Genomic DNA, 27,426 nt, shown 5'->3' on the forward strand with positions numbered 1-27,426 from the left:
GCTATATACTGAATTGGTACATGTGTGATATCCCATACACATGTATTTTGTGACAAATTCATTCTTTGGGTGGCAGTGCTGCCCTCCCCTCCCCCTCTCAAATAATAGCCCTCTCCTCCCCAATAGTCCCCAAGAACTCTACCCTCTCTCCCCAATAGTCTGTGGAATGGGGATGCAGTAGCACAAACACTCCTCAAATTCCCTCATCAGGGACAGGCTCTGTTCATGCTGTCTGGGGGATGTGCTGATTTCCTCTCCTGGATGGCCACTAATGGGAGGGCTTCTAGGGAGCCTCAATAAAAATAAAAGCACTATTCCTTCAGGGTGACCGTCACTGGCCAGCCATTGCTGAATCTGACCTAGACTGATTGTTCACTTTTGTTTAAAGCTGTGCATAAGATGTACATTATTATATTCCTTTTGATAGTAAGACTTGTTTCTAGTGCCAGATATCCTTCCCTTACTTCCAGTAAAGAGTATGAAGAAATAGTCACCCAGCAACTTTCCTGTATGCCTGCTGCAGAGTGATGATGCAAGGAAGCACATTTTCTTTTGGAGTGTGGCCAAAAAAGCTGCTAGCAGCCTAAAGCCTAGATGAAATGCAGTTATTCCTAAATCCAGATTTCCCATTGTGCAGAACAAAACCTAGGGCTAGTGGCATGAAAGGGGAGTTAATTCTGAAACAATACATTCTATGTCTCAAGTACTTTTTGTCCAACTGCTTAATTGAATGTGGCTAAAATGAAATTTTACCATAGCTTATCAATAAAAGGAGCTTCTTTATATCAATTAAGACGCAGACTATCTTATGTCCAGTGTATATGACTGTTCCATCAGCCAGATTAGTGGCATTTTCTCCTCTCTAGATAGTATGTATAATTACAAGATTAATTTCTGGAGGAGACAATGTTGGTTTTTAGTGTGCCTTTAAGAGTAAATTCTCTAAGTTTTCTGGGCCAGTAGCTGTTTTATACTTCCTTCTCCCAGCCAGTTAGTACTAGTCTACCCTACCTTACTGAAATGGATACAAACATTACCATGCCCCCCCGACCTGCAGCTCAAAATCCCACCACCACCACCACTTACCCTAAAATATTATGTCCCTCTTTCACTCATGTGCAGGGTGTGTTTCCTTCACATCTCTGCTACCTTCCATTTGTCTTGTCCTGCCTCTTGCAGTTGTTCAAAGCTAGTGTCAAAACAATGCACACCTGATCTTTTTGCCCTTTAAAAGTCGTCTGAAATGTGACCTGCAGCAGCTGACCAGGCATTCTCTATATCTGGCCTACACTTTGGGAAAGTTACCCCCATAGCACAGTGAGCTTTTATCTGGATTGTATAGGGACACTCCTGGTATTGAGGGCTTTGTCTTATATAGGATCCTATTACCCTCACGTGCTATCTGGTCACCCTACAGCACGGTTAACCTGGCCCTAAACACATTTCAGCTGCAAATCTGACACTGAGGAACACGTTTCAGCGGCACAACAGCGCTATGGCAGAAGTGCTGGTTAAAACCTGCAAACCGCGGTTGCTGGCATGGGGCTAAGTCCTCGTCCACACTTGCAATCCCCACCCCCCAGTTCAGCGGCGCCCATCGCGCAAGAGACCTGGGGGGGAGGTCAGGCCTTGGCCCTGAAGGTGGGAGGTGCTGCAGCGGGCCCACCCGTGGGCCAATCGCGAGTGGGCTCTATGGCGACTTAGGGCAGGCAGGCAGGCAGGCTGCTGCCCCCGAACAGGGCAGGTCTGGGCTCCGCAGCGCTGCTCCTAGCGGAGGCTAGTCGCACCGAGCTAGCACCACGCTCCCTCCCCGAGGGGCCGAGCACGGCCCTGCCTCGGCATAGGGGCGCCTGCTGCCCTCCATGGGGCTGCGGCCAGAGGGAGAATTTCCGTCTTCAGTGAGACTGAGTGCAGCGCAGAGAAACGCACCTTGCCCCGCGTCCCCCTCCCTTCTGCTGTTGGTCAGAGGCCCAAGGCTCGGCACGTTCCATTTCTCCCACCACGGGGGAGATGGAATGGTCCACAAGTTATCCTGGCCTCTGGAAGGCAGGTCCAGATACCTGAATTATTGGGGTTCGGACCTCGCTTAGCCAGAGAGAGATGGAGGCTGAAGCGGGCCCCTTGCTGGGGAGGTGGAGTGGGTGGAAGTTGGTACGTTCCTAGGGGAGGGAGGAGGGAGTGAGTGAGTGAGTGAGCAAGCAGCGCTCGCGCCGCTGCTGCCTGTCAGTTGAGAGCAGCCGCAGCCTCGCTAAGGGACGGTTTCGGGGCTCGCGACGTTCCAACGGGCTCGCCCAACGGTCTCCCCTTCCCCCGCCAGGCCTTGCTCGTGCGGGGCCCCCCGGGCAGAGCTGCGTCGCTTCCGGGGCGGCGGTAGCGACAGGTGCCGAGCCCGGACGCAGGCAGCGGCTTCGCCCTCTCCGAGCCGTCGACGATGCCCGCGGTGCAGAAAACCGTGTCCGAGATCCGCTCCAGAGCGGAGGGTGAGTGCCACCGCAACCCCTCGCTGGGCCGGGGGGCGCCTCCGGTTAGCTGCCTCATTGTCTCCCCCGCATCCGGAAGGGCTGAGCGGCGGCCGCTGGAGCGGTGTTGCACGGGGCGGGGGAAATGAGGCGGAGAAACCGCTCGCCCCTCCGGCTGTAGCCGGGCTGCGGTTTGTCCCCTGCGCTGTGGATCGAACGGGCTCCGGCCGGAGCGGTGCCCGCTCCACGCACGTACAGTGACGCCCATCACCGTAGTGTCTGAACGCCCCCCCTCCACCCGCAAACCTGCCGCCCCCCGCTCATTCCCTGCCTCTTTACCACCTCCCATCTTCCCTCTCCTGCGCTGCCCACTCGCCTCATCCTCGTGCGTGCGACCCCTTTTCAGGGCTCTCCTCCGGCGTCCCCCTGCTCCCCTTCAGCGCACCCCTGGCGGAAGAAAAGCCCTGGGCCAGCTGTCAAAGCCTCTCTCTTTCCCCCCACCCCCAAATTCCACCTGAATACTAATTTTTCACTAAAATGGGAGTTTTTATGATCTGTGCTCTGGGTAGTTGGCAAGAAAGTATTTGCGTTGATATTTAGAGCTCGTAGATGTGTATGTATAAAACAGCAGTCATTTCATGTTGCCCTCATTTTTTTTTTTTTTGATAGCAGGCTGGGTGCCTGGCTGAATTATGTAACTTCAGTGCAGTATTTTCCTTCTTAGAATGATGAACTTTTTGGTAGACTTGTGGATGCTCTACAGTAAGCATTTGTTTTCTTGTTCGCCTCACTGGCTTTTGCATAGAGTATGTTGTCTATGCATGTCAACGACGAGCAACAGGAGATGAATGGGAATGCAGTTACCCTGTTGAAGAGTTATGGCTGACTACCTTGACTTTTTCATTCTGGAAAGGATGTTGCATGCATTCTGTTAGTTCATACGTGGGACAAAGGATGCAGTAATTCTTAGTGCATAAAATTATGTAAGAGGCATTTCTGGCACATTTCTTGTCTGAACGTTGAGGACTGTAGCTATCAGACATCTTCCTCACTTAGGATTCATTAGCTACTAGGTTTACAAATATTATGAGTTGCTGTATGAAAGCAATATAACACAAGAAAAATGTGCAGTTTTATATTAAATGTAAAAACTATGTTAATGCAATATTTGTTATAAGTCAAAATTATGATTTCTATAGTAACTATAATTTTGGGGACAAATTATTATTTAGTATTATTGTATAAAACCTTAAAGTGTGTGTATTTCTTTCAGGGCAGTGAAACTGAATCGTGGTTGCTGTGAAAGTTATAACTTTGAGCAGTAGTAACATTTTACTATTGTAGGTTTGCATTTAATTTCTTTGAATATGTTGTAGGATTTAATATTTGAATCAAACTTTTGCACACTATAGGTTGGATTATCCCTAGTCCTTATTTGATCATGCAAGGGAGTAAGAAAGGTTATTAAGGCCCTGCTGAAACGCCAACTCCGATTGCTGCTGCAGTAGAGGGTTTGATTGTGGGAGGGTTGGATGGAGTGGAAACAGGGTTTGCTGTCTTAATGTCTTGTCCCTTCTAGCAAGTGGGGTAGGTAGAAGGCTTGGCTATACCTCCTGCTTCTTTATCTGGTCAGGCTATAAAGAGAATAAGGAATAAGATGTGCCCTGAAAAGGTGTGAAGTAACTTACTTCCATCCAGAGCAAAGGGGAAATAGCTGAAGAATTGTGACATACTGAGGCACAACTCCTTTATGGGTTACTCCTGTAGTGGTGCAGCATATGCAATTTAGCCCTCTATAACTTTCTAGTACTTAAAAAATATTTAGAAATAATTAATGTATCAAATATGTTAGTTTTCATAGATAGCTAAGTACAAGTAAAAATACAGAAAAACATATTTTCTTTAATATCTTCGTACATTCTGTACGTGTCAAACAACTTCCTTCTACAGCTGTTGATGTGGTTACTTTGCCCACAAATGAAAAAGAAATTGACTAGGCTTTGTATCATTCTCTTGGCTCAGTGACATGGTTCTACAATTAGTTTCACTATCTGTACTGGCCTCTATTGTTCGAGCTAAATCATTTTCAAATATGGTTTGCTTGGCCAGTGTGGAGAGGGTTGAATCACGTTAGAACCATGTACCAAGTTGAAGTTTCCAAATAGTGTTTACAAGCAAGCATTTTACATTGATAGCATCTACATTTGTTAAAAGAACTTCCCAGTGATTCTAGAGAGATCCTTACCCTCACTCTGGCTCCAGTATGCTGGCATAAAGGATCTTTAAAAGTCCCAGCCCCAGCAATAGAAGGATTCCCCTTGCTCAGACACTGTGGTGGACAGCTTCAAGACTGCCTTATGAGAGCCCCTCTGCAACCACTAGGGTACTACTACAGGCATGCTAGGGGCTGGGGCTAGGAGGGGCTTGTCAGACAGCAGGGCAGTAAAACACAATGCTGTGTTGTTTACTGGCAGTGCTGTGGCCCCTGGCAGCCCCAGGGAGGCTCCCATAATATTGAAAATCTCCCAGTGTTTCTAAATTATGGCATGAGTCACTCAGAAGCCACCTTAGCTTCCTTTCCCGTGGGCTAAAAGTAGTGTGCTGTGGCTCTAAGTCTAAGAGATCCTTCTTCTCCTCTGTCATGGCAGCAGCTAATGCCTACCCTGCAAAACTTCTCTGGATCCTAGATTAGTTTGTCAACCTGGACTATTTCCACATCGTCTCAGAATCCAGAGCTAGATGACGTGAGCAGGTGGTAATATGCTAATCACAGAAAGTCAACTGCATCAGTGACATCCACTCTGCTCCACTAAGCCCAAATGATATAAACGAAGGCAAAGATGGAATAAACACCTTTCACTTTCCCTAGTTCAGTGTATTTATAGACCAAGAAGCCATGGAAGTGCTAAAACACATCTGAGTAGGCCACTTGTAATTTATTTTTTTAATTGTAGATGCTACTTTATTATGTGGCATCTACTCAATTAAACAGCACATAATATTTTGCTATGTTCTCCTGAACCTGAGTAGGCCTTGGGGTTCATCACTGTGATTTGTGAAAGACGTCCTGGAACACCTATGTCTCCTTCCAACAAACATCACTTTATGTTAGCACTGTCACTGAAGAGGGAACCCACCATCTCTCCTAAAGCATGCCACAGATTGGTTAATTCTCAATAAACCAGCAAATATTACATATGATATCAAATCTTCCAGTTTTGAGCAAGATAATCAATAAACTAGAACAACCTAGGCCGCCAACATCTGAGACCCTTTTGAGCTGGGATTCAGGCCTTTTGGTGGTATAGAGGTAATGCTGGTGCCAGGTTTGGGAATGATGTGCATACCCCTCCTCCTGCATCTGTCTGTAGCATTTGATACCATTTACTAAGGCTACTACTCTATTATACATATAGGTGTAGAAAGGGGTTTGAAGGAGAAGCTTTGAAATGGCTCTGATTCTTCCTTTCAGGACTCTCAGAGTGATGGTGGGTAACTGTTATTCTACTTGTAGAGCAGTCACCTGTGGTGCCCTAGAAGGATCAGTTCCTTCCTCTATGCACTTAACTTAATGAAGCATTTGAGAGGAGGAGTGGAAGTGTGATGTGTCATGGTGCTGACTGTGCCAGCTATATGCAAACAGTAATCAGCCCTGCAACCCAGCTGAGATAAGCACCTACATAAAAATTAGTTGAAACTGAACCCAGACAAAACAATGGTGATACTGATAGGGAGATGGAGCAACACTTTGAAAATCTAGCATAGTTACCGCCTTGCTCTCTAGCAAAGAAAGTCTGCTGTCAGATTATCAAATAGATCCATAGTGCTGGACTCTTTGCTGCTGCTGGAAACACAGGTAGCAGCACCCATAAAAAACTTACTTCCATCTATCACTAGCCAGAAGACTGTGACCCATGCCTTTGTGGTCTTCTGGCATAGACTATAGCAATTAGCTATAACTAGATCCGAATAATCCACAGTTGTAAAAGATTCATTCAATTCAGACAGAATGCTTGCCTGTTCAGTGACACCAGCTGCCAAGAACAAATCAGTCCAGTGTTCTCAATGCACTGGCTCCCCATACGTATGGAACATGGGGTCAAAATCAGGGTTTTGGTATAATCATCAAGGCCCTTCATGGAATTAGCATGGATAACTCTAAGAGCACCTTTTCATTACAGCATCCTCCCTTAACAGCTATATTTTATTCTTCAGAAACCATCAGTTTGTCATCATCAAGGGTGACTCTTGTTAGAGAGGGAGATTGGACTTTCTTGGCAATAGGGCCAAGGCTTTGGAACTCACTACTCCATGAAGTAAGAATGAGATTTGTAATCATTGGATGAAATCCTGGCTTCCGTGAAGTCAGTGGAGAAACTCCCATTGACTTTAATGAGACCAGTATTTCACTCATCTTTAGAATGAAGTGTAAAACTTCTTATTTGAATTAGCTTTCCCACAGTTGAAATAAAAACAGCGAACAAGAGAGGATGAGGAAGACAGAAGAGAGAAGCGAGGGAATAGTAGAAGAAAAGAGAGGAAAAAAAACCCCTACTACTTTGACAAAAAAAACCAAAACCAAAACAGGCCTAAAACGTTATAGTCCTTGATTGCCTTGGAGAGGGAGGAAAATTAGATCAATGGTTTTTAAAAACATAGGTATCTGTATGTAGTTTTAAAGAAAACTTACAAATCCCACACTTTTTAAAGAAAAGCAAATTTTTTTCCACTGTGGATTTGTTTGGTAATCAAAATCTGAAATACAGTAGAACCCTCTTAAAGGAAGAATTTTTAAAGGTGAATTTCACTGTAACAGGAGAATGCCTGTCTGGAATTCCCCTACATCTCTTGATGGATGGCAGGGCTTTTCTTCATTCCCTGCATTCCTCTGCTTGGAGAGGAGCAGCTCTACCAAAGCCATCCCCATTCTTTTCTGTTCTTTGTTGGGAGCATCTTCAGAAAGATCCTTACTCCTTCTCTTCTGTGCTTCCCTGCCCAGAATAAAGACAATTATGTTTCTTACTCTTCCTTTGCTCAACCAAAGCCTGTGGGTGAGATAATAATCCTTCTGGAATATAGCATTTCATATAATTTGGTAGGTGAGAATTCTATTCCAAAGACATTAGCACAGAGGGACCTCCTTATAAGCGGAGTGAAGCTTCACTCTAAACAGAGTGAAAATGTATTGAATCAGTTAATAACTTAAACAATACATCTTTACAGGTGGACTTTACAAAGGTTTATTGTAAGCAGGTTCCATTGTATTTCTTATTTGTGGATTGCATGCAGGAACCTATTCAGTACCACTTACTCAAGGAAAATCACTATTGAAGTCAATAGGAGTTTTGTTTGATTAAAATGGGCTAAGTAGAACCCATAACTTGATTACATTTTTAAAGGAGTTTTCATTTGTTATATGTTTGTACAGTGCTTAACATAATGAGCACAATGAGGTTGTGGTCTTTAGGTGTTACTACAATATAATTATTTAATAATAAAAGAAGTAGTTAAAACATCCATTTAGTAGCTGAAGCATTAGTGTAGATTATATTTCAGGAAATGTGGACTATTTTTATAATGCTATACATTTTTCAAATAATACAAATAACTTTTGCAGCAAGAATTTTTTTTCTTTTTACCGTGTTCTGTTTTCCTTCTGCATTTTATCTTTGTACTTCATTTGTACCTATCTGTCTGGTGATGAAAATGAGATCATGTTAAAGATAGCCTTAGGTAAAAAGGCAAAATTGGAGGGATGAATGCTGCATGCGTAATTCTTGCATTTTAAGTTTCTAAAATGAATATTAAAACTGGTCTTAATATAAAAATATTGCAGATACTATATCACGTTATCTGGAAATCTTCACAGTTAAGCAATGTCCAAGGTCTTCAGCCATAGTCCGAGGAAACTGACTTGCCATGTGGGTTCAACTGGCAATGTGGTAATTATAAAATCATGGAATGTCATTTATCTGCCAGTTTTTCATTCAGTCCTTGGAAGAAAGGTGTTTTTGTGTGTGTATCTTTTTTCTTTGTTTGTTGTTGTTTCCTGCTCCCTCTTTAAAGGCAAGTGTTGGAATTAGTAATAATATTTGGAATTAGTGTTGATATGGGAGACTACCAAGCACTAATTTAACCATAAATTTCTTTATTAAATCCAAAGACCAAATAGTATTTATGCAGCTTCTCTAAACATGTCTAACAGCCTAACAATAAGCAGTTACTACATCCAATACAGTAACAATATTTATAAGCACGTGATCTGTATACTTACAAATAGGTTAAACCCAAGAGTGCTTAGACCCATATTGGTCAGCTACAACATGGTCAGGCAGGTATTAGCAATGAACCCTTTTTAGAGTTTACCGTTTATACCCTTTAACAAACAAGTGATGTCATTGTCAGTTACTGACTTTAGCTAAAAGCCGATTTGAGGCCATTCACCCTTATTTCCGGTCTTAATATAGATAGGGTTCATAGCCTCCTTTCCCCCCCCAAGACTTTTCCTTTACTTATCTTCTCCATCTCCTTGCTTATCAGCAGAATAGTGTGAATGTTTGGGCCTGCTTCTTTTAAAACCGTATTTATTTGTCTTTTACCGCAACTTTTTTACTTCATTAGTTACTTTTTGAACCATACATCCTTCCCTTAATACAAGTAACACTACTTACTATTCTCACGGCCTTCATTTACATTCTGATTGGGGCCTTTTCCCTACTGGCCAGGAACTATAAGGTGAAAATGTTTTCTTACCCAAATTTAGGCTAATTTTAATTCTTTATTTTTATATTTATCCTACATAGCAAGAATAAAAGCATGCACCTTTTTCTAAGGGAGAGGCATTTCCACTTTTACCCTGGAATCTTTTCCAGTGTTGTTTAGATTCCAGAGCAGGGGACTTGGAACTGGGCCAAACATGAACTCAGAAGGCTAGATGGTGGGGTTAAGTTACTCTTTCTATCTCCTAGTTTTCCTTTTTCCTTCTTTCCGTCCTCTTACATTTTGTCTGCCTTAATTCTTAAATTCAGAACAGATTAAACTAAATCCTCAATCCATTAAGTCATTTCTTAAAGTGATCTTGAAATGGAATGTGTTGTTACATTTCATTTTATCAACAATTTCCAGATTTGCTGTTCTGTTTACAAATAAAACATGTTTTGTTTTTCTTATTTAACTTCTACTTCTGCAAACTGACCTGAAAGTCTCACAGGGTTCTTCCTGGTTGATGGTTCAGAAGCAGACTGCACTTCGGTTAGCAGTTTTGCTGATGTGATATCCAGAATACAATCTAGCTCACTCTCCCCTAACTTGATATCTCTGTAGTCCATAAATGGAATAATAAGTAGTAAATATGTGTTTGTCAGGAAAGTAAATAATTATTTTGAATATACAGAGGAAATAATTTTAAATAAAAAGGAGCTATTTTTTTTGCATGTTCAATTTTCAAAGTAGAATTACGCTTTGGAATTTGCCACCATATTTTTTTTTCAGTGCACATGACTGCACTTTGTGGTAAATGTCTTTTCTTTCAGCTGAGGCATGTAAGGATGTGCATGGAGGGAAATCTTTGTTAAAAATGCTTCATTCATCTCTGATTAAATGTGCTATGACTATATTATTGCTGATCTAGAGAATGAGTGATGCTTCTTGCAGAAATGTATCGCTCTCCTTAGACTAGCAGGCACTAATATTACAGCATCACACCTCCCATTGTGAGTGTTAAAATTACAATGTTCTCCCTTCCTGTTGTCTGTGAGAGGTTAGCATCACTGCAAAACTGGGCTACAGAGTATTTTGTTACTTAGGGCATGTCTACAAGTACAGCACAGCAGCAGTGCAGCTGTACCAATGCAGCAGTGTCTCTGGTGAAGATGCTGTATGCCTATGGAAGAGAGGGGAGGATACAAGGTGATGGATCACCTACTTCTGTGTTGTTGGGGTTTTTTTAATCAGTACTATTCATCAATCAGTTCTCCCTGGAACAATTGATGCTTTACTTTCAATCATGTATTTGTTTAATGTTTCCCCACTGATTAACTGGATGTAAATTGTTTCAGTTTTTACATTTGTTTCACTTTCATAACTTAATTCTTGCAGAATTTTTGTAATGGTGTGTGTACAGGCGCACGTGTGCACTGGGTTAATTGTGGAGGGCTGGGGTGTGTTACAAGGCAAGGTCAAAGGAAGTTTTATCCAGCTTCCAAGGAGACTTTTTCACTTGAGGACTAGTGAGAAGTGGAAGGCAAACCATTTTCTTTATCCCTGTAGTCTATTAAAGATATGAATAAGAATTGCTTAATTTCAAAATATTATGCACTTTTAGTAAAGGATTATTTTATTGTGAGAATTTTCTTCCATTCCTAAAACCACATTTTCTTTGTGTTTCTGACTCTCTGTAGATTAATTTTTTTGGTAAAATTGGAGACTGATAGACTTTTGGTTATTTTACAATGAATTGTAAATTTATTTGGAAATTGATTAGTAAACTGACTTCCTATGACATTAAGTAGATTTTTATGATCCCAGCATGAAAAAAGCACTTAGAAAGTGGTTTGTTTTTTAGCAAAATAGTTGAGAATGACATATCCATATCCTAGTTCACCTCAGTTTAAAATCTGTCCTTAATACACAACAGTGGCAATGTGAGACAAGTTTCATGTCATGGTGGACTGTGTGCCAAACCCTTAAGAAAGTTTAGTCTTATGAACTGTGCTTTCATAAGGCAATAGTATAAAAAAGCCCTGAAACCCTGGTCCTTTCTGAGTTGGCCAAGCATTGATGTATATCATATGCATATGACTCTGATCTTGCAAGGCACTTTGGGGTCCACCTATACATAGCTCATTGACCTAGACCTTAGAATGTTAAGAACATCAGATTTGTAGTCCTGGAACAAACCAATTGTCAATATTTAGATATCCCGTCCTCTGCACTGGAAACTGATAGATACTTCAAAGAAAGGTGTAACTTCCCATGATGCATCCATTTATGCAGTAGTACACCAGGAGGAGAAACTTCTTTCCAGACCCTTACAGCCTGTCATGGCATAAGCTAGTCCGTATAATAAGCATTGTTAACCTTTATAATTTTTACCATAAATATTGAAATTTGTAGATGCTGCTATGTAACCAGGCCTCCAAAGGCTGCAGTTAAGTTCCATTACGAGTCCTATTTTAGACCCTTTATAATTATGGCTAGGAAAAATAATTTTGCCTGAAAACTGCTAGATTTCCTGTGATGGCAAAGGAAAATCTGTGTGTGAAGTTTGAAGAAAATGGATTCATTTTAATTTTGATAGTTACCAGTCATTTTTATCTTAATTTGAAGTTTTGGGTAGTGTGTAACATTGTTTTAGGCCCCTTTAACTTAAAATCAGTTTCTTGCTACATTCATAAGTTGTGCATGTCATTGAATCTCCTTGAAAACTAGTTTGCTGGTCACATTTGAAAGAAACTAGGTGTGAAGTTCCCACTGCAATCTGGGCTGGTGTATAGCTACGTCACCCTAATCCCTCACTCCTGGGGCCTGTCTTGCACTTGCTCCTCTGTGTGAACCCCCCACTCCTGGGTCAGCCCAAGCACAGCCTCCTGCAAGCAAGTGGCTCTTAATTTAGTGAGTGCTTCTGGCCAGCCACTCATGGGATTATGCTATAGAATGACCCCAGCAAACACCCCTATCCCAGATGCAACACTAGGAACTGTTGTTTTACAGGGAGTTCAGTGCTGCCCAATGTACTCTGCAATGGACTCGTGTTCATCAGTTTATCAAAGAAATTGATATGCACCAGCTCTGTCACTTTAAATGAAGTCTCTACACACACCCAAACAACATGCACTGCTTTATATAAAGCAAATAAATGTATTAAGTACAAAAAGATTTTAAGTGATGATAAGCCAGAGAAAGGCAGGTCAGATTTGATCAGAAATAAACAAAAGGCAAATTGCATTCTAAACTAACACTTTCAGCAACCTTACAGTTTAGATCAGGGGTGGGGAACCTCCGGCCCGGCCCGCGAAATAATTTGATCCGGCCCGCGTCGGGCTCTGTAAGGCCCGCGAAAACATTTGCTGTGGCCTTTGCAGCGGCATTCCGTGGGGGCGGGAAGTGCGCGCCGCCGAAACCCTGCCGCCGTTTGCCCATTTTCGGCGGCGGGGGGACTTCGGAGACTATTACTGCCCCACGGAACCCCGCGACTGCCGTGAAGCTGCGCCGCCGAAAAGGTGGAAACGGCGGCAGGATTTCGGCGGCGGACACCGCCCCCCCACGGAACTGTGCCGCCGCCGAATTCGTCCCCTGCCGCCGAATCCCCCCCCGCCGCCAGGGCCACCATCAGGCCCTTGACAGCAAAAAGGTTCCCCACCCCTGGTTTAGATGGTACTCACTACAGGCTGGTTGGTCATGTCAATGCTTCAGTCGCTTGATGTTGTTTGTGGTTGGGTTGCGAGAGAGAGAGTGAGTGAGAAAGTTAGCAGCCAAAATGTCCCCCGTTTTCAACATGTTGCTTCACCCCCCCTCCATCTTCAGGGTCAGGTGACCAACAGTGTGCCTGCATGGTTTTCTCCACATCCTGAGTCAATGAGTGTCCCCTTATCAGATGCTTAGGCTAGTTCCTTGTTCCTGGAAGAGCTGGGTTGTTTTATGCATACCTTAGTGAGGCGTGAACTACCTCTCTGCTTTTGGAGGGTTTTGCTTAGATCTGCCTCCAGCTATGAGGCACATATCTGGGAATATTACCTAGCAGAGCTTAATAACCATACATATTACATTTCAGCAAACATACCACTATAACAATAACGTTCAGTATGTCATGAGCATTCGAAAAACATCTTACATGACATACTCTGCATTAAACAATACACAGTTACAGTATAACGGTGAACATGAATGATACACAGTCACACCATAAGGGTGTACATGGGATGCAGTGTGTCACTCTAGGTAACAAATACAATTATTGATGACCATATCTAACTGTATTGAATATAATGTGTAAGAGACGAACAGGCAGACATTGAATATAAGGCTTTTGGACTCTCTATTAGAGCATCACTCAGATGCTATATAAAGAGGGGTAGTTAAAAGGCGGACCACGGGTCAAATTTGGATCTCCAGATGCTTTTGAACAGACCCTTAAATCTTTGTATTTACTTATTATTATCACTATTGGTTTTTTATTATTATTATTTTCTCTGGAGTCTGAACCTTGACTATACCTTGACCAAGAAATTTGGACCTTGACAAAAAATAATTGACTAACCCTGCTCTAAGGTGAGAGTGTGACACGAAGTTCTTTGTGGTGAATTCCTGGAAATAAACTTTTGTGAGAAGTAGTCTGGGTAAGAATATATGGGAGATCGAATGCAGTCTGCCTTGGTCTTTCATTACTTATTTTATATTTTTAAATCTGCAGAATAAAAAGGAAACCTCAGGAAGGTGGTAGATAAATTTAATAAAAATTCTATTGTGTCCACAATATGGAGACCTCCCATTCCGTGATCTCGCCCTCTAGCCTCATCCATTCCTATAGCTGACCATCTGCATGGCAGAGAACTTCATTTAAATCAGTTTGCAGTAGTTGGATTTGTTGCAGGATGGTACTCAACTTTTTTTACAAAGAAAATTTGTAAAATTGTCTAAGTTACAGATCATTTAAAATTACCTGTTATTTTTATAATTATAAAGTTATAATTAATTACCTCCGTTTCTGAGTAGGAGCTCTGTAGTGAAGGTTTCATTATAAGCCATATTTTCCTACTCATAACTTTGCTTTGAAATTATTTTTAACTAAAAGAAATTTCAGAATACATTCGATTTTTTTTTTTAACTTTTGAAAACACTTAGTCAAATTTAAGTTATGATTGCCTAAAAATAAACAGAAATTTTAATCTGGCTGACTTTTTATTTGGGAGATGTCTCTCTAGGTAAAAGAAAACAACATTGATTATAATATTTCAAACTTTGCATGTGGATAAACACTATTTAAAATCTAGTGCATGGGCTAATAATCACCATTAAAATATTTATTTAAAAAATGTGTTTGCATGCTATGGTGTTGTGTGTTTTATGAAATCTGCATGGTGCCATGATCTCATTGTAACATTTAGGCAGGATGAGAATGAATGGTGGAATGATGGTAAAATCCCCGTATAACTGCTAAGATTTTCATGGCAGCGTAAAACATTTGTAACTGAAGAGAAGAGCTGGTTACGCTGCAGAACTCAAACTCTGAAGGACATTGTGAAATAGTTAGGTTCTAAATTTGATGAGCTCCTAATGTCCATATTTTAAAGAAAGGTGCAGGAATGCGCTCCAGCTTGTGGAAAGTAGGCTAGTTGTTATTTAGAAGATTTCCTAAACTTCTTTTTTGTGCCATTTTTAATTAAAAAATAAAGAAGGAAAATTAACTAATAAAATTTATTTCCTTTAAATTTAACTATAATATATGGAAATTAACATTTAGGGGCAGGTAGAGAAATATTCAAATATAATTCCAATAGTCTCTTAAATGAATATGTGTAAAAATATCACAATGCACATTTCTTAGTTGTTCACAACCCAAGGATAATATTCTAACTACAGTTTATGACATTTTTGAAATTATTCTAAATTAAAATAATACATTCTGCAGATACATCAACTCTTTCCTCTATTGCTTGATCCATAAATATTGTACTTTCCTGGTATGATAACTGGTTCCTCTGAAATGTGCAGCTGATATTTGTGCAATACATTTGGAAAAAATAGATATTTGATCTGTATCTGACTTGCATTGGAACCGTCAATAGGGATGGTATAAATGGTATTGTATAGACAGAGAATAGAGCACTTTGGACTTTCTACCTCACAAGGAAATGAGTGAATGATGCTGTTTCTGGAGTGCAGATGAGGTAAAATTCCACATTGCATAAGCCTTGTGTTGGCCCTCTGCAAAGAGGTAAATTTCATTCATGGATATTAAGATATGAAGTGTGAAATCTTGACCACAGCAGGAATTTGACGTGCACAAGAGTTAAGTATTTGGTCTGAATATGGTGGGTAATTTTACGACACAAGATGCTGATGTCTCTGGCACATGATGGGCACGTGGATTGGAGAATGATCTGTGTACCAGAGCGTAGACAGTCACACCTAGTGGTCAGAGCAGTGACGGTCAGGTCTAGTGGTTGGAGCCGGTCAGGAACCAGAGGTCAGAGCTGGATCCAGGAACTGGAAGTCAAGCCAAGGGTCAGGGTCAGAGCCAGAGTCAGGAGCAAGCGAGGAAGCAGGGCTGGAGCAGGACAGGAACAAGGCTGGGACTAAGGCTGGAGCAAGGCAGGCAAACGAGTGATCAGCTGTGGACATATGCATTGAGAAGCTAGCAACCTGCCACTGTTGCTGAGTTTAAATGCAGATCTATATGCCTGACAGTAATGGTTTATGAGTATTTGTAGTTCATGCTAGAAATATATTACATACAAAAAAAACCTAGGGTATTTTATTAATAAGTGTTTACGTAGATCTGTAGGTTCAGTTTGCTTTTTTAAAACCTAGCTAATTACACACAAAAACTACATTAAAAGAACATTATTAATAGCTACCTATAGATTCAGTCATTTGTCATACCTTTTCTTTGTCAAGCTAAATAGATCGAGCTTTTATAGATATCATTTTTGTAAGTTAGAAGGGACTATTTTAATCATCTAATCTGACCTCCTCCATGACACAGGCCAAAGAACTTTAGCTGATAATCATTTTAATTTCCACTGACATAACTATCCCAGGATCACTTGAACTATAAGTCAAAGGCATTCCTCAAGGGCACCAGGCTTTTTGAGGCTTTTTGAGTTTGTAAGGCAAGTTTTCAATAACTCATTTAAATCTTGTAGGTCTTGTCTGAGTCGTTTCCAATTTGGCAATGTCCTTTAAAAATGTGGATGTGAAAACTGGACACAGTGTTACAGTAATGGCCAAACTAATGTCATATAAGTAATAATAGCACCTCCATGCTTCTGCTCAATATTCCCCTACTTACACATCCAAGGATTGCATTTGCTCTCAGTCACCACATTGCACTGCAAGTTCATGTTCAGCTGGTTATCCAGTTTGTCCCCTAAGTCCTTTTCTGGGCAACTGATTTCCAAAATATATCCCCGAACTATGTGTGGCCTGTGTTCTTGGATCCTACATGTAACCTGGCATTTAGCAGTATTAAAATTCATGTCGTTCAAATGAACCCAGTTTACTGTGCAATCTAGATCATTCTGTAGAATTTACCTATCTTTATAATTATTTACCACTCCACCAAGTATTGTGCCTTCTGCCATTTTACAAGCAATGATTTTGTATTTTCTTCCAGATCATTAATAAAGATATTGTTAATATGTGTGTGTTTGCATATATATATATGGGATTTGCTGGGCACAGGAGCAGAGTTGGAAAGGGGAGACACTGAGATTGAACGACAAACCCAGGGAGGGATGCTGGCTCTGGGAGCCAGTGGGGAAAGTAAATGTGGACATGGGGTGACTGGAGGATGGGGAGAGGGGAAGAAGGAAAGACAGATCGGAGAAAGTGATGGAAGGAGGAACTGGGTCTGGTTAGCAAAGGAGACTGGGGACAAGAAGTTGAGAGGAAAGACTGGGATGGGGAGTCTTGGGCTGGTTGGCAAGAAGACTGAGATTGGGATGAGAAGTCTGAGAAGTGGAGTCTGAGACTGGCTAGATGAGGAGAATGGGACTGGGACAAGGAGCCTGAGGTGAGGAAGAAACGGGACTGGAACATGGACAAGTTGGGAAGGAAGAAACAAAAGGAGTCTCTTTTAGGGTGGGAATAGGCAAAAGAATCTGTGTATTAGAGCATGCTCAGCTCCAGAGCCTGGAATAGAATCCAAGGTGTCTGAGTCTCACCATCCCTCTGATGTCAGCAAATATCTGGGAAACCCTCTGGCAATGTGTACTTTCACCCTCTAGTTCTGGTCCACATAGAGGATGACAACTTACTACTTCTGTCAGTAACTCCATTAGCTCTAGTGGCAGGGTTTTGTGGGATGGATCTAAAGATTCCAACCCTGCTGATGATTTGTTTTTTCAGTTTGCTTTTTTAAAACCTTGGACATTACACACCAGAAAATACATTAGAAGACCTTTATTAAGGTTGCCAAGTTAGGACATTCCACAATTAAGATGGCCTGCGCTATCTTAATTTGCTCCCCTTGTTTGCATGTATTATGATATATTCTTTAATTACCTGATTACATACTATATTTTCCACAAGACCCCTGCCTAATACAGTGCACAGACTAATTCAGTGGACAGTTGGCCTGGTGGCCTAGAGCATATGTCTTTTTGCATTACAGTTCAAATCCCAGAGTTATGCTGGTTAAAGTGGAAAAATTATTACTGGGTCTGGTTCTTTGGCCTCTCTTATGTAGGCTGTCTGACTAGATGTTTATAATAGCCCCGTCTGGCCTTTTAAAAATATGTATATGAATGGCCACTCTGGTTAGCTTAACGAATAGAAGGTCAAGGAGTGACTTGATCTGTAGTTATCTAAAAGTGCCCTAGCGAGGAGAAGATTTCTATTAATAGAAGGCTCAATAATCTACCAGAAGAAGGCATAATGGGATCTAATTATTGAAAACTGACTAGTAATGCAGCACATAGTTCTTACATTGAGAGTAAGGAATCATTGGAACAGCTTACCAAGGAATGCGGTAGTCTCCATCACTTGAAGTCTTTTAAATCAAGATTGCATATCTTTCTAGAGTATATGCTCGACGTCAGGCAGAAGTTATAGGCTTTATGTTGGAAATACCTCATGTAATTATATGGCCAGTTTTATGTAAGGTGTCAGATTAGATGATCATAATGATCACTTCTATGACTCTGAACGACTACAAATCTCACCACTTGCACACATCAAACCCTTTTTCTTGGGTGGTAGAATGAGATAATTCAGTCTTGTTGGAGATTTACTTGACATGGTTTTGGCCGAGCCACATGGTTGTTCCATCAGTCTTGGAAGATTTTTTAGCATCAGTGCTCTTACAAATTTTGTCCCTCCATGTATTTATTACCAAGAACTGTCAGAAATATCTACATCTTACTCTCTGAGTTCCATCTCCACTACTGCTCCCTCTTGTCTAGTTTTGCATCAGTTAACACCAAGAATTTTTATGGAGTTGATGGTAGCTGTGACAAAATTGCTAAGAAAGGGAGTGTGTTACTAATGTTGCATCGGAATGACTTGCTTATCAGGGACTTGCTCCTAACATGAGATGTTTAGGTGGTCCATTCCATTTTACCACTATTTCAGAATTCTTTTATAGAATGTCACTAACACAGATAGGGGACACACAAACTTTTACTGTCTTGTACTCCTGCAAACTGTGTTAATTCTGCAGAACTCAGTGTGAGCTTTGTCTTCTCATACGTCTTCAACAGAGTAGTAATGCTTCCTTCTAATTAGTTCCACCTGTGAAGATAGTGGGACTCCAAAAATGTTAGACCATGATTTGAAGATAAAGGGGAGTCTAATGGAGGGCCTTGTTTGACTCAAAGAACTTCTATTACTGATGTCTGAGGGGAAAAAAGAAATGAGTTTGAGTTTGTAGGTCTGGCAGTCAGAAAAAAAATCATATCTTTACTTTAAAAAAAAAAAAAAAGAGAGTCCTGTAGCACTTTAAAGACTAACAAATTTAATTTCATCTGACAAAGTGGGTTTACAGCCCATGGAAGCTTATGCCTGAAGAAATTAAATTTGTTAGTCTTTAAAGTGTTACAGGACTTTCGTTGTTTTTGCTGTATACAGACTAACATGGCTACCCCTCTGGATATTTTTACTTATAAACTCTGCACAGTGAATATGAAAATTTTTGAGGGATAATAAACAATGGAATTCCATAATGCCTTTTTTTAGTCACTTTTCAGAATATAATCTAATTTAAATTTTAGAGTTGTTATTACTATTATCCTGCCTACACTGTGTGCTGTGGAAACTTCAGCTGCAGGGTACCTCACAGCTAGTGGGCAGAACTTCAGTGTTTTGGCACTATTCTCTGAAAAGAAGCTGTTGTAGCTCTTTGGTGTGGATTAATGTATTTGAAATGAAAAACATTAAAAGATACCTCTAATACATTTTTTAAAAATAATACTTGTGTAAGGCCATTTTATAATTCTAGTAAAACATACCGTTATGCTGGATTATCACTGCTTCTTGATGCTTGAGCCCCTTATTCATGCCTAACAATGCTCCCTTTGTGTCTTATTGTTTAATTATCACTACTCAATTGCTGAATTAATCTGCAATTAATATGAAGTGGTTTAGAGGATATATATATAGAGAGAGAGAGAGTCTGTCACTAGCAATTATCATTATCTATCTTTACATCACTAGTTTTGCTGGACTTCTTGCATGTCTTTTTTTCTTTAACCATAAATCTCTAATTTGTACTCTAGAATCGGAAAAGATGGTTCTCTCTTCGAGAGTTGCTCATATGCATTCCAATATAGGTGAGTGCGCGCCCCGTGCACGAGTCTGCGGAAGCTTTTTTGCCCTAGCAACCCCAGCGGTCGGTCCTGGCGCCCCCTGGAGTGGCACGCGTATAGCGCGGCATATGGGGCGCTGCCGACCGCGCGGGCCCCCAGTTCCTTCTTTCCGCCCGTGACGGTCAGTGGAACGCCTGCCCCTTGCCTTCTTGCAAGTAGCAACCTCTAATCGTGTAGATAAGTTTTTCTTGTTTTTCTTAGTTTAGTAATAGTCATTAGTGTTGTTAGATAAGGTAGTGTACATAGTTAGCCCTTAGGGGCTCGTCCTTAGGAGCCATGCCCGGCTCCACGGGGTTTAAGCCATGTGCGGCCTGCTCCGCTAGCGACCCGCATGATCGCTGCCTTAGATGCCTCGGGGAACAACACCGAAAGGATAAGTGCCGCATTTGCAAATCATTCAAACCCCGCACTCAAAAGGACAGAGATGCTCGCCTCCGGGTGATCCTGATGGAGTCGGCACTGCGCCCCGACTCGGAGCCCTCCAGATCACCAGCGGCACCGAGCATCTCGTCGGTGCGCAGCGCTCCTTCGGCACCGACATCGACATCATCGGTACCGCACAAGACGGCACCGAAGAAGAAGAAACGGCCGGTGGCCATAACTATGGATTCCCCCCTACGACCGGTACAGCAGGGGGTGATACAGGAGATGCCCCAGCCACGAGCCGTTGAGACTGTCCCGGCACCGGCTTCTCCTCGTAGGGAGCCTCCCCCGACCCCGGGGGGTGGGGGAGCGCCCCAAAAAGGGCCGTCGACGCCGGAGGCGTTTGCAGCGGCACGAGCCCTCATGGCCTTGCCTACGCCTCCGTCCCCCCTCGGCCGAGGGTCTCGGGGACAGCGTCTCGGGGTAAGCCCGTGCTGGGCTACCCCGGTGGGTGCAGGAGACGGGACTCGGTGTCTCCCCCCAGACGGTCGGGGAGAGGGAGAGCAACATCCTCCCCTCCCAGCTCCGACCATGAATCGTCGAGCTCCTCCAAGTCACGGCACCGGGCGTGCTCTGGAGGTTCCCGGGAGAGCTCCGTATCCAAAATAAGATCTTCGGAGCCCCGGCACCGGTCAACGCTGCGGGGAAAGACCCGGCCGAAAGAGTCACGGCACCGCTCCCGCTCATCTTCCGGCTCCCGGCACCAACCTTCGCCGGTGCCGGGCGACTCGGTGCCGGCAAGAGATCGTTGCTCCCGATCTTTGGAGCACACTCTGGTGTGGATCCCGGTGCCCCAGATACAGACCCGGCATCGGTCTAGATCCCCGGCCGCGCGCAGAGGCAGGCGCCAATCCCGCTCGGTCAGTGGGCGGCGGGACACTCCAACAAGCCGGGCTCAATCGCAATCTCGGACTCCGAGCCCGTCCCGCCCTTCGACACGGGATGCTCCTACATCGAGCCAGCATCACCCTCCAGCACCGAGGGCACGAGACCGGTACCGACATACGCGATCTAGATCAGCTAGTCCGGTACAGTCGGGGGCACCGGAGAAGACACCGGGACACTACCGACGCTCTCGGTCCCCGGTACCCAGGGACAGCCCGCGGTACCGACATAGATCGTGGTCGCCAACGCGTTCTCCGACGCGATTTACGGTACCGAGGGAAGACACAGCACCGCATCGGCGTTCCGGAGCCTCGGTACCGAGGGAGGGGCATTACCGCCGATGCTCGAGGTCTCTCTCAGGCAGCCCAGTGCAGCATTATCGGCACCGAAGGGGCTCTCAACCCCGTTCCCGCAGCCCGACACGAGCCCCGGCACTGGGCGTCTCGGCACCAGGGGTCTCTCCGGTACCGCATGTTAGCCCAGAGAGACGGCGTTCGCGGAGTCCCAGGGGCCATACCGGGAAACATCGCCGCAAGACTCGGAGGTACTCATCTTCCTCCAGCGGCTCTCCATCACGCCGGCACAGCAAGCGCCGCCATCGCTCCCCCTCGTCGCGCAGCCCCTCTCCAGCTAAAGGGCAGCACAAAAGGAGCCGGAGATCTCCAAGCCCGGCTCACACAACCATGGCGCCATACCCGGCACCGGGCCCGGTACCGACATGGGGGCAAGGCCCATGGCAATGGCCTTACTGGGGACCCTGGCCGCCACAGACAGTACAGGGGACAGGGTCACTCCCCTCATCCTCAAAGCCTCAACCTCCCCCTCCACCTGAGAGCCCACAAGGGGATGACCAGTCGTCGGAGTATGAGTCCGACCCTATGGAGGGGCCATCCACGTGTCCCCTACTGCAGTCCTCCTCCTCTTCTCCCTCTGATACAACATCCAGGGACCAGAGGACCCCGCTGCCTGATTTTAAGGCGCACCAAGAGCTCCTGAAAAGGCTGGCAGAAAACCTAAAAATAGACCTTAAGGAGCTCTCGGAGGAGGAGGACCCCATATTTGGCATTCTGGCCTCTGCGGGCCCTTCCAGAGTAGCGCTTCCAGTACATGACTGGGTGCTGAAACTGGTCAAGCCTATTTGGGAGACTCCCGCCTCCGTAGCCCCCACATCGAAAACTAGATCCAGGGGATTGGTATGCTGCTCTCGACTTAAAAGACGCATATTTTCATGTCTCTATCCTCCCTGGTCACAGACGTTTTCTACGGTTCATGGTAGCTGGTGGCCACTACCAATTTTCAGCCCTCCCCTTTGGCCTTTCCTCAGCCCCCAGGGTTTTCACCAAGTGCATAGCGGTGGTAGCAGCCTACCTGCGGCGCAGAGCGGTTCAAATCTTCCCCTACTTAGACGATTGGTTACTTCGGGGGAAGTCCAGAAATCATGTGGCAAACAGCTTAGCACTGACGTGCGCAACATGCAACAGACTGGGGCTGCTCATAAACGAGCAGAAATCCACGCTGACCCCAGTACAGCGCATAGATTTTATTGGAGCCACCCTAGACACAGTGCAGGCCAGGGCCTTCCTCCCACAACCTCGATTTCAAACCATGACTGCCATCATTTCCGAGTTACAGAGATCCCCCACGACGACAGCCAGGCACTGCCTCCAACTGTTGGGGCACATGGCAGCATGTACATTTGTGGTGAGGCTAGCTCGCCTCAGACTCAGGCCCCTTCAGGGGTGGCTAGCCTCAGTTTATGCCCCAGCCAGACACTCTCTGAGCAAGGTAGTCACTGTCCCGCCCCAGGTCCTAGCGTCCCTGAACTGGTGGACAGATCCGAGACAGATAATGGAAGGAGTTCCATTTGCAGACATTGTTCCCTCTGTAACACTGATTACAGATGCTTCCGACATTGGTTGGGGGGCCCACATGACCCACGCCCTCAGTACACAAGGTCGATGGTCAACACAGGAAAGAATGCTCCACATAAACATTTGAGAGCTCTGTGCAGTACTTCTAGCCTGCAAGGTTTTTCTCCGCTTTCTGAGGGGACGGGTGGTGCAAGTCCTCACAGACAACACTGCAACGATGTTTTACATCAACAGACAAGGGGGAGCACGCTCTTCGGCCTTGTGCCACGAGGCGATCCGGTTATGGGACCTGGCAGTGAGGTACGACTTTCATCTGGTTGCCTCTCACCTCCCAGGGGTGAGGAACGACGAGGCAGACCGCCTCAGCAGGTCGTTCTTACCCCGCCACGAATGGTCACTCCATGGGGAGGTTATAGCATTTCTCTTCCACAAGTGGGGAGTTCCCCATCTGGACCTCTTTGCCACGTTACAGAACAAGAAATGCCCACTATTCTGCTCTCTGCGCGGGCGCGAGCGGAACTCCATTTCAGACGCGTTCCTGATACATTGGTCGGGGCCACTACTGTATGCTTTTCCCCCGATCCCACTGCTTCCCAAGGTCCTCTTGAAAATCAAGAGAGACAGAGTGGATATCATACTGATCGCACCGGCATGGCCGAGGCAGCACTGGTACAGTATGCTGCTCGACCTCTCCATCGCCACACCGTTCCCGCTCCCGAGACGCTACGATCTCCTCTCCCAGGACCAGGGTCGCCTGCTCCATCCAGACCTGGACTCCCTCCACCTGACGGCATGGAGGCTCCATGGTTAGCAGAGGGAGAAAGAGCTTGTTCGGAGCAAGTCCAGCGCATCCTGTTGGGAAGCAGGAAACCTTCCACCCAGGTTGTATACCGCGCAAAGTGGAAATGTTTCAGTTGCTGGGCACAGTCACGTGGCATCTTGCCGCTGGACTCCACTATCCAGGCCATTCTAGACTACCTATTACACCTAAAAATGCAGGGCCTAGCCCTGGCCTCCCTGAGGGTACATCTGGCGGCCATCTCGGCCTTCCATTGCCCAGTGGAGGGGAGGTCTATCTTCTCTCACCCAATGTCCATCAGGTTTCTCAAGGGCATAGAGAGGCTGTTCCCACAGGTTCGTGAACCATTACCTCTCTGGGACTTAAATTTAGTCCTCACTATTCTCACAGGTTTCCCCTTCGAGCCCATGGCTACTTGCCCACTCCTGGTCCTCTCATGGAAGGTAGCCTTCCTCGTAGCCATTACATTGGCTAGGAAGGTCTCCGAGTTAAGAGCTTTGACATCAGACCCTCCTTACACAGTCTTCTATAAGGATAAAGTACGACTGAGACCGCACCCGGCCTTCTTGCCTAAGGTGGTGTCCCAGTTTCATTATAACCAGGATATCTTCCTCCCCATGTTTTTTCCCAAACCACACGGATTGGAGGAGGAGCGGAGATGGCACTCATTGGACGTCAGGCGAGCCTTAGCTTTCTACATAGACCGGACCAGGCCGTTCCGGAAGTCCACGCAACTCTTTGTCGCAGTCGCGGACCGCATGAAGGGCTCACCTGTCTCCACACAGTGCATCTCCTCCTGGATCACCACCTGCATCCGCACCTGTTATGAGATGGCAAAGGTACCACTCCCGGGACCGGTTACGGCGCGCTCAACCAGAGCCCAAGCCACCTCGGCGGCCTTCCTGGAGCGAATGCCCCTGCAAGATATCTGCAGAGCAGCGACCTGGTCATCGGTCCATACCTTCACCTCCCATTACGCCATCGTACAACAGGCAAGAGAGGACGCAGCAGTAGGCAGAGCCGTGCTGAGAAGGGCTTCTCACAACTGACTCCTTCCCACCACCAAAGGTATGGCTATATAATCACCTATATTGGAATGCATATGAGCAACTCTCGAAGAGAGAAAACAGGGTTACTTACCAGTAACTGTTGTTCTTCGAGATGTGTTGCTCATATCCATTCCAAACCCACCCTCCGTCCCCACTGTCGGAGTTGGCAGAAAGAAGGGACTGGGGGCCCCGCGCGGTCGGCAGCGCCCTATATGCCGCGCTATACGCGCGCCACTCCAGGGGGCGCCGGGACCGACCGCTGGGGTTGCTAGGGCAAAAAAGCTTCCGCAGACTCGTGCACGGGGCGCGCACTCACCTATATTGGAATGGATATGAGCAACACATCTCGAAGAACAACAGTTACTGGTAAGTAACCCTGTTTTTATGTCAGATTGCTTTGATTTAGACTCTTTTGGGTGTTAAAACAGATGTAGATTAAGAGCTCTACTGCTAAGGAATTTTAATTACACAGATACGTAAACACTACATTATAAATGAGTTTGTCTGGAGGAGGCTCTTTATACTATTAACTTTTTTGTTCTTTTGATGACGCGAATTGGTCAGGGTGCTATAAAAAGAGAAATGACTTGTAGCAGCTAAAAAAGGTAATCTGGAAACCTATTGTAGAGTAGAATGCAGTCAGTAAACCTAGAGGTATGTAGCGATGGTTGTTCTGAGGTTTTATTATTAAATTAAAATTGTGTATGAAATAATGGTAAATTTACCAGTAAACAAGGCAATTCCATCATTTTTACTGTTTATGCCTGTAGGTTGGTTAGGCTTCTCTTCCACATTTTAGTTTGTTGAGTTCAGGCACCTGACATCCTACTAGATTTTTTTTCTGATAGGATAATTTCACCATCAATCTTGCAAAGATATATTTAGCAAAGATTAACTAAAATATTTCTTCTCTGGAATACTATTAATAATAATTATACTATTATTACATATATATATATATATATATATATATATATATATATATATATATGTTCTGTAGCTTTGTAAAACTCCAACTATTTCAAAAAGCTACATGATTCTTATACCAAAGAATTTACAGCCTGTAAATTAGGCAAAGATTGCTTATGTTCATAGGCAAATGATGAGGAACTAGTGTGCATAAAAAGGATGTAGTTATAATATTCCCTTTCGCACTTGAGAATTCAATTTTATATTCAGTGACAATATAATGATTACTGTTACAAGGAAGAAGAGCTTTGAAATTGATATGTGGGTTGACTTAGGCCTTATCTACACTTGAAAAATAAATCAACCCAACATAGGTTGACTTACAGCCACAGTAATTACTGCAGTGGCTGATGTCAACACTACCCTCCTTGGATCTGTGGTGTGCGTCAGTAAGTGTGGAGAGTTGAGAGCCCCACAGGCTCCTGGGCTCCCAGGTGGCTGTCCTTCTCTCCCCTTCCCTCATTCCTCGCTGGAAGCTGGGGGAAGCCACCTGGGGCTTCCAGTCCTCAGGATCAAGGGTCCAGCTGCCCCAGCTTCTTGCCTCTCCTGCCCTTTCCCTGCCAGGAGCCAGGCAGCTTTGTCAATTACAAGGCTGCCTTGGCTTCCTGTTGAGTGGAGATCAGCTCTCAGGGCTTCTCCCCCCACTCCCAGTTGGGAGCTGAGACCAGCTGCTCAGTTCTCAGGGGGGCTTTCTTATCAATTTCACCACTCCAGCAGAGCAGTGAAATTGACAAGAATGACAGCCCCACAGCCGATGTAAGGGACACAGTGTCTACAATGACACTGAGTCGCCCTAACTAAACCGACATAAACCCTACACTTCTCGTTGAGGTGGTTTTATTATGTTGGCATAGTGGGGAAGTTGCATCGATGGGAGGAGCATTTTAGTCTGTACACCACCACTCTCTTATCTACAAAACTTTCTGGTGTAGACCAGCCTTGAGATTTGTGCATAATACACAAGTTTAACCTTAATTTTGAATGTTGTCTGTTTACAGTGCTCGATTAGGGGATTATTACATCTTTTTAATATATTTTACCCTAAATTTTGATAGACTTTTAGCTGTAACTCAAATTTAACATAGATTTTTGTCTGGGATTCTTTTTATAAGATATGAATTTTTAATGAGTGAACACTGAACAGGAAACCTAAAGAGAATGTTAACATGATATTTCTAAAGATTTGAAGGTATGTAGTATTAATTTTCAATAACTGACTTTTTAAAAAAACTTCTGTGGCTGATTTCACCAGGATGGTCTGGTGCTTTCTTATTATGGAGCAACACAAAGCAGCCAGAGTGTACTTGCCAGTTAAGCAGTGTTTTACAGCTTCTTTGCATTGCCAGAACAGTGCAGAACAAATCAGTGTGCGTATACATTCTAGTTTCCCATTACTTCCTGTCCTCTGTATTCCACTTATAAATTCTCAGAAAATTCATTCTGTAC

At 44.2% G+C, this 27,426-nt stretch overlaps 1 protein-coding gene across 2 annotated transcripts in view; it reads left to right on the forward strand.

Moving 5' to 3' along the window:
• The first annotated feature begins 2,253 nt into the window (after positions 1–2,253).
• ATP8A1 (ATPase phospholipid transporting 8A1) overlaps positions 2,254–27,426 on the forward strand; it is a 215,715-nt gene continuing 190,542 nt past the window's right edge. For both annotated transcript variants that reach the window (XM_067531192.1, XM_067531193.1), the window contains exon 1: positions 2,254–2,480. In XM_067531192.1, the coding sequence (XP_067387293.1) occupies positions 2,432–2,480 (49 nt within the window). In that variant the 5' untranslated portion in view covers positions 2,254–2,431. The remainder of the gene's footprint in view (positions 2,481–27,426) is intronic.

The sequence above is a fragment of the Emydura macquarii genome, unplaced genomic scaffold (assembly GCF_026122565.2).
Source record: "Emydura macquarii macquarii isolate MOO-44397 ecotype Brisbane River unplaced genomic scaffold, CSIRO-AGI_Emac_v2 contig_3128, whole genome shotgun sequence".
NCBI lineage: Eukaryota > Metazoa > Chordata > Testudines > Chelidae > Emydura > Emydura macquarii.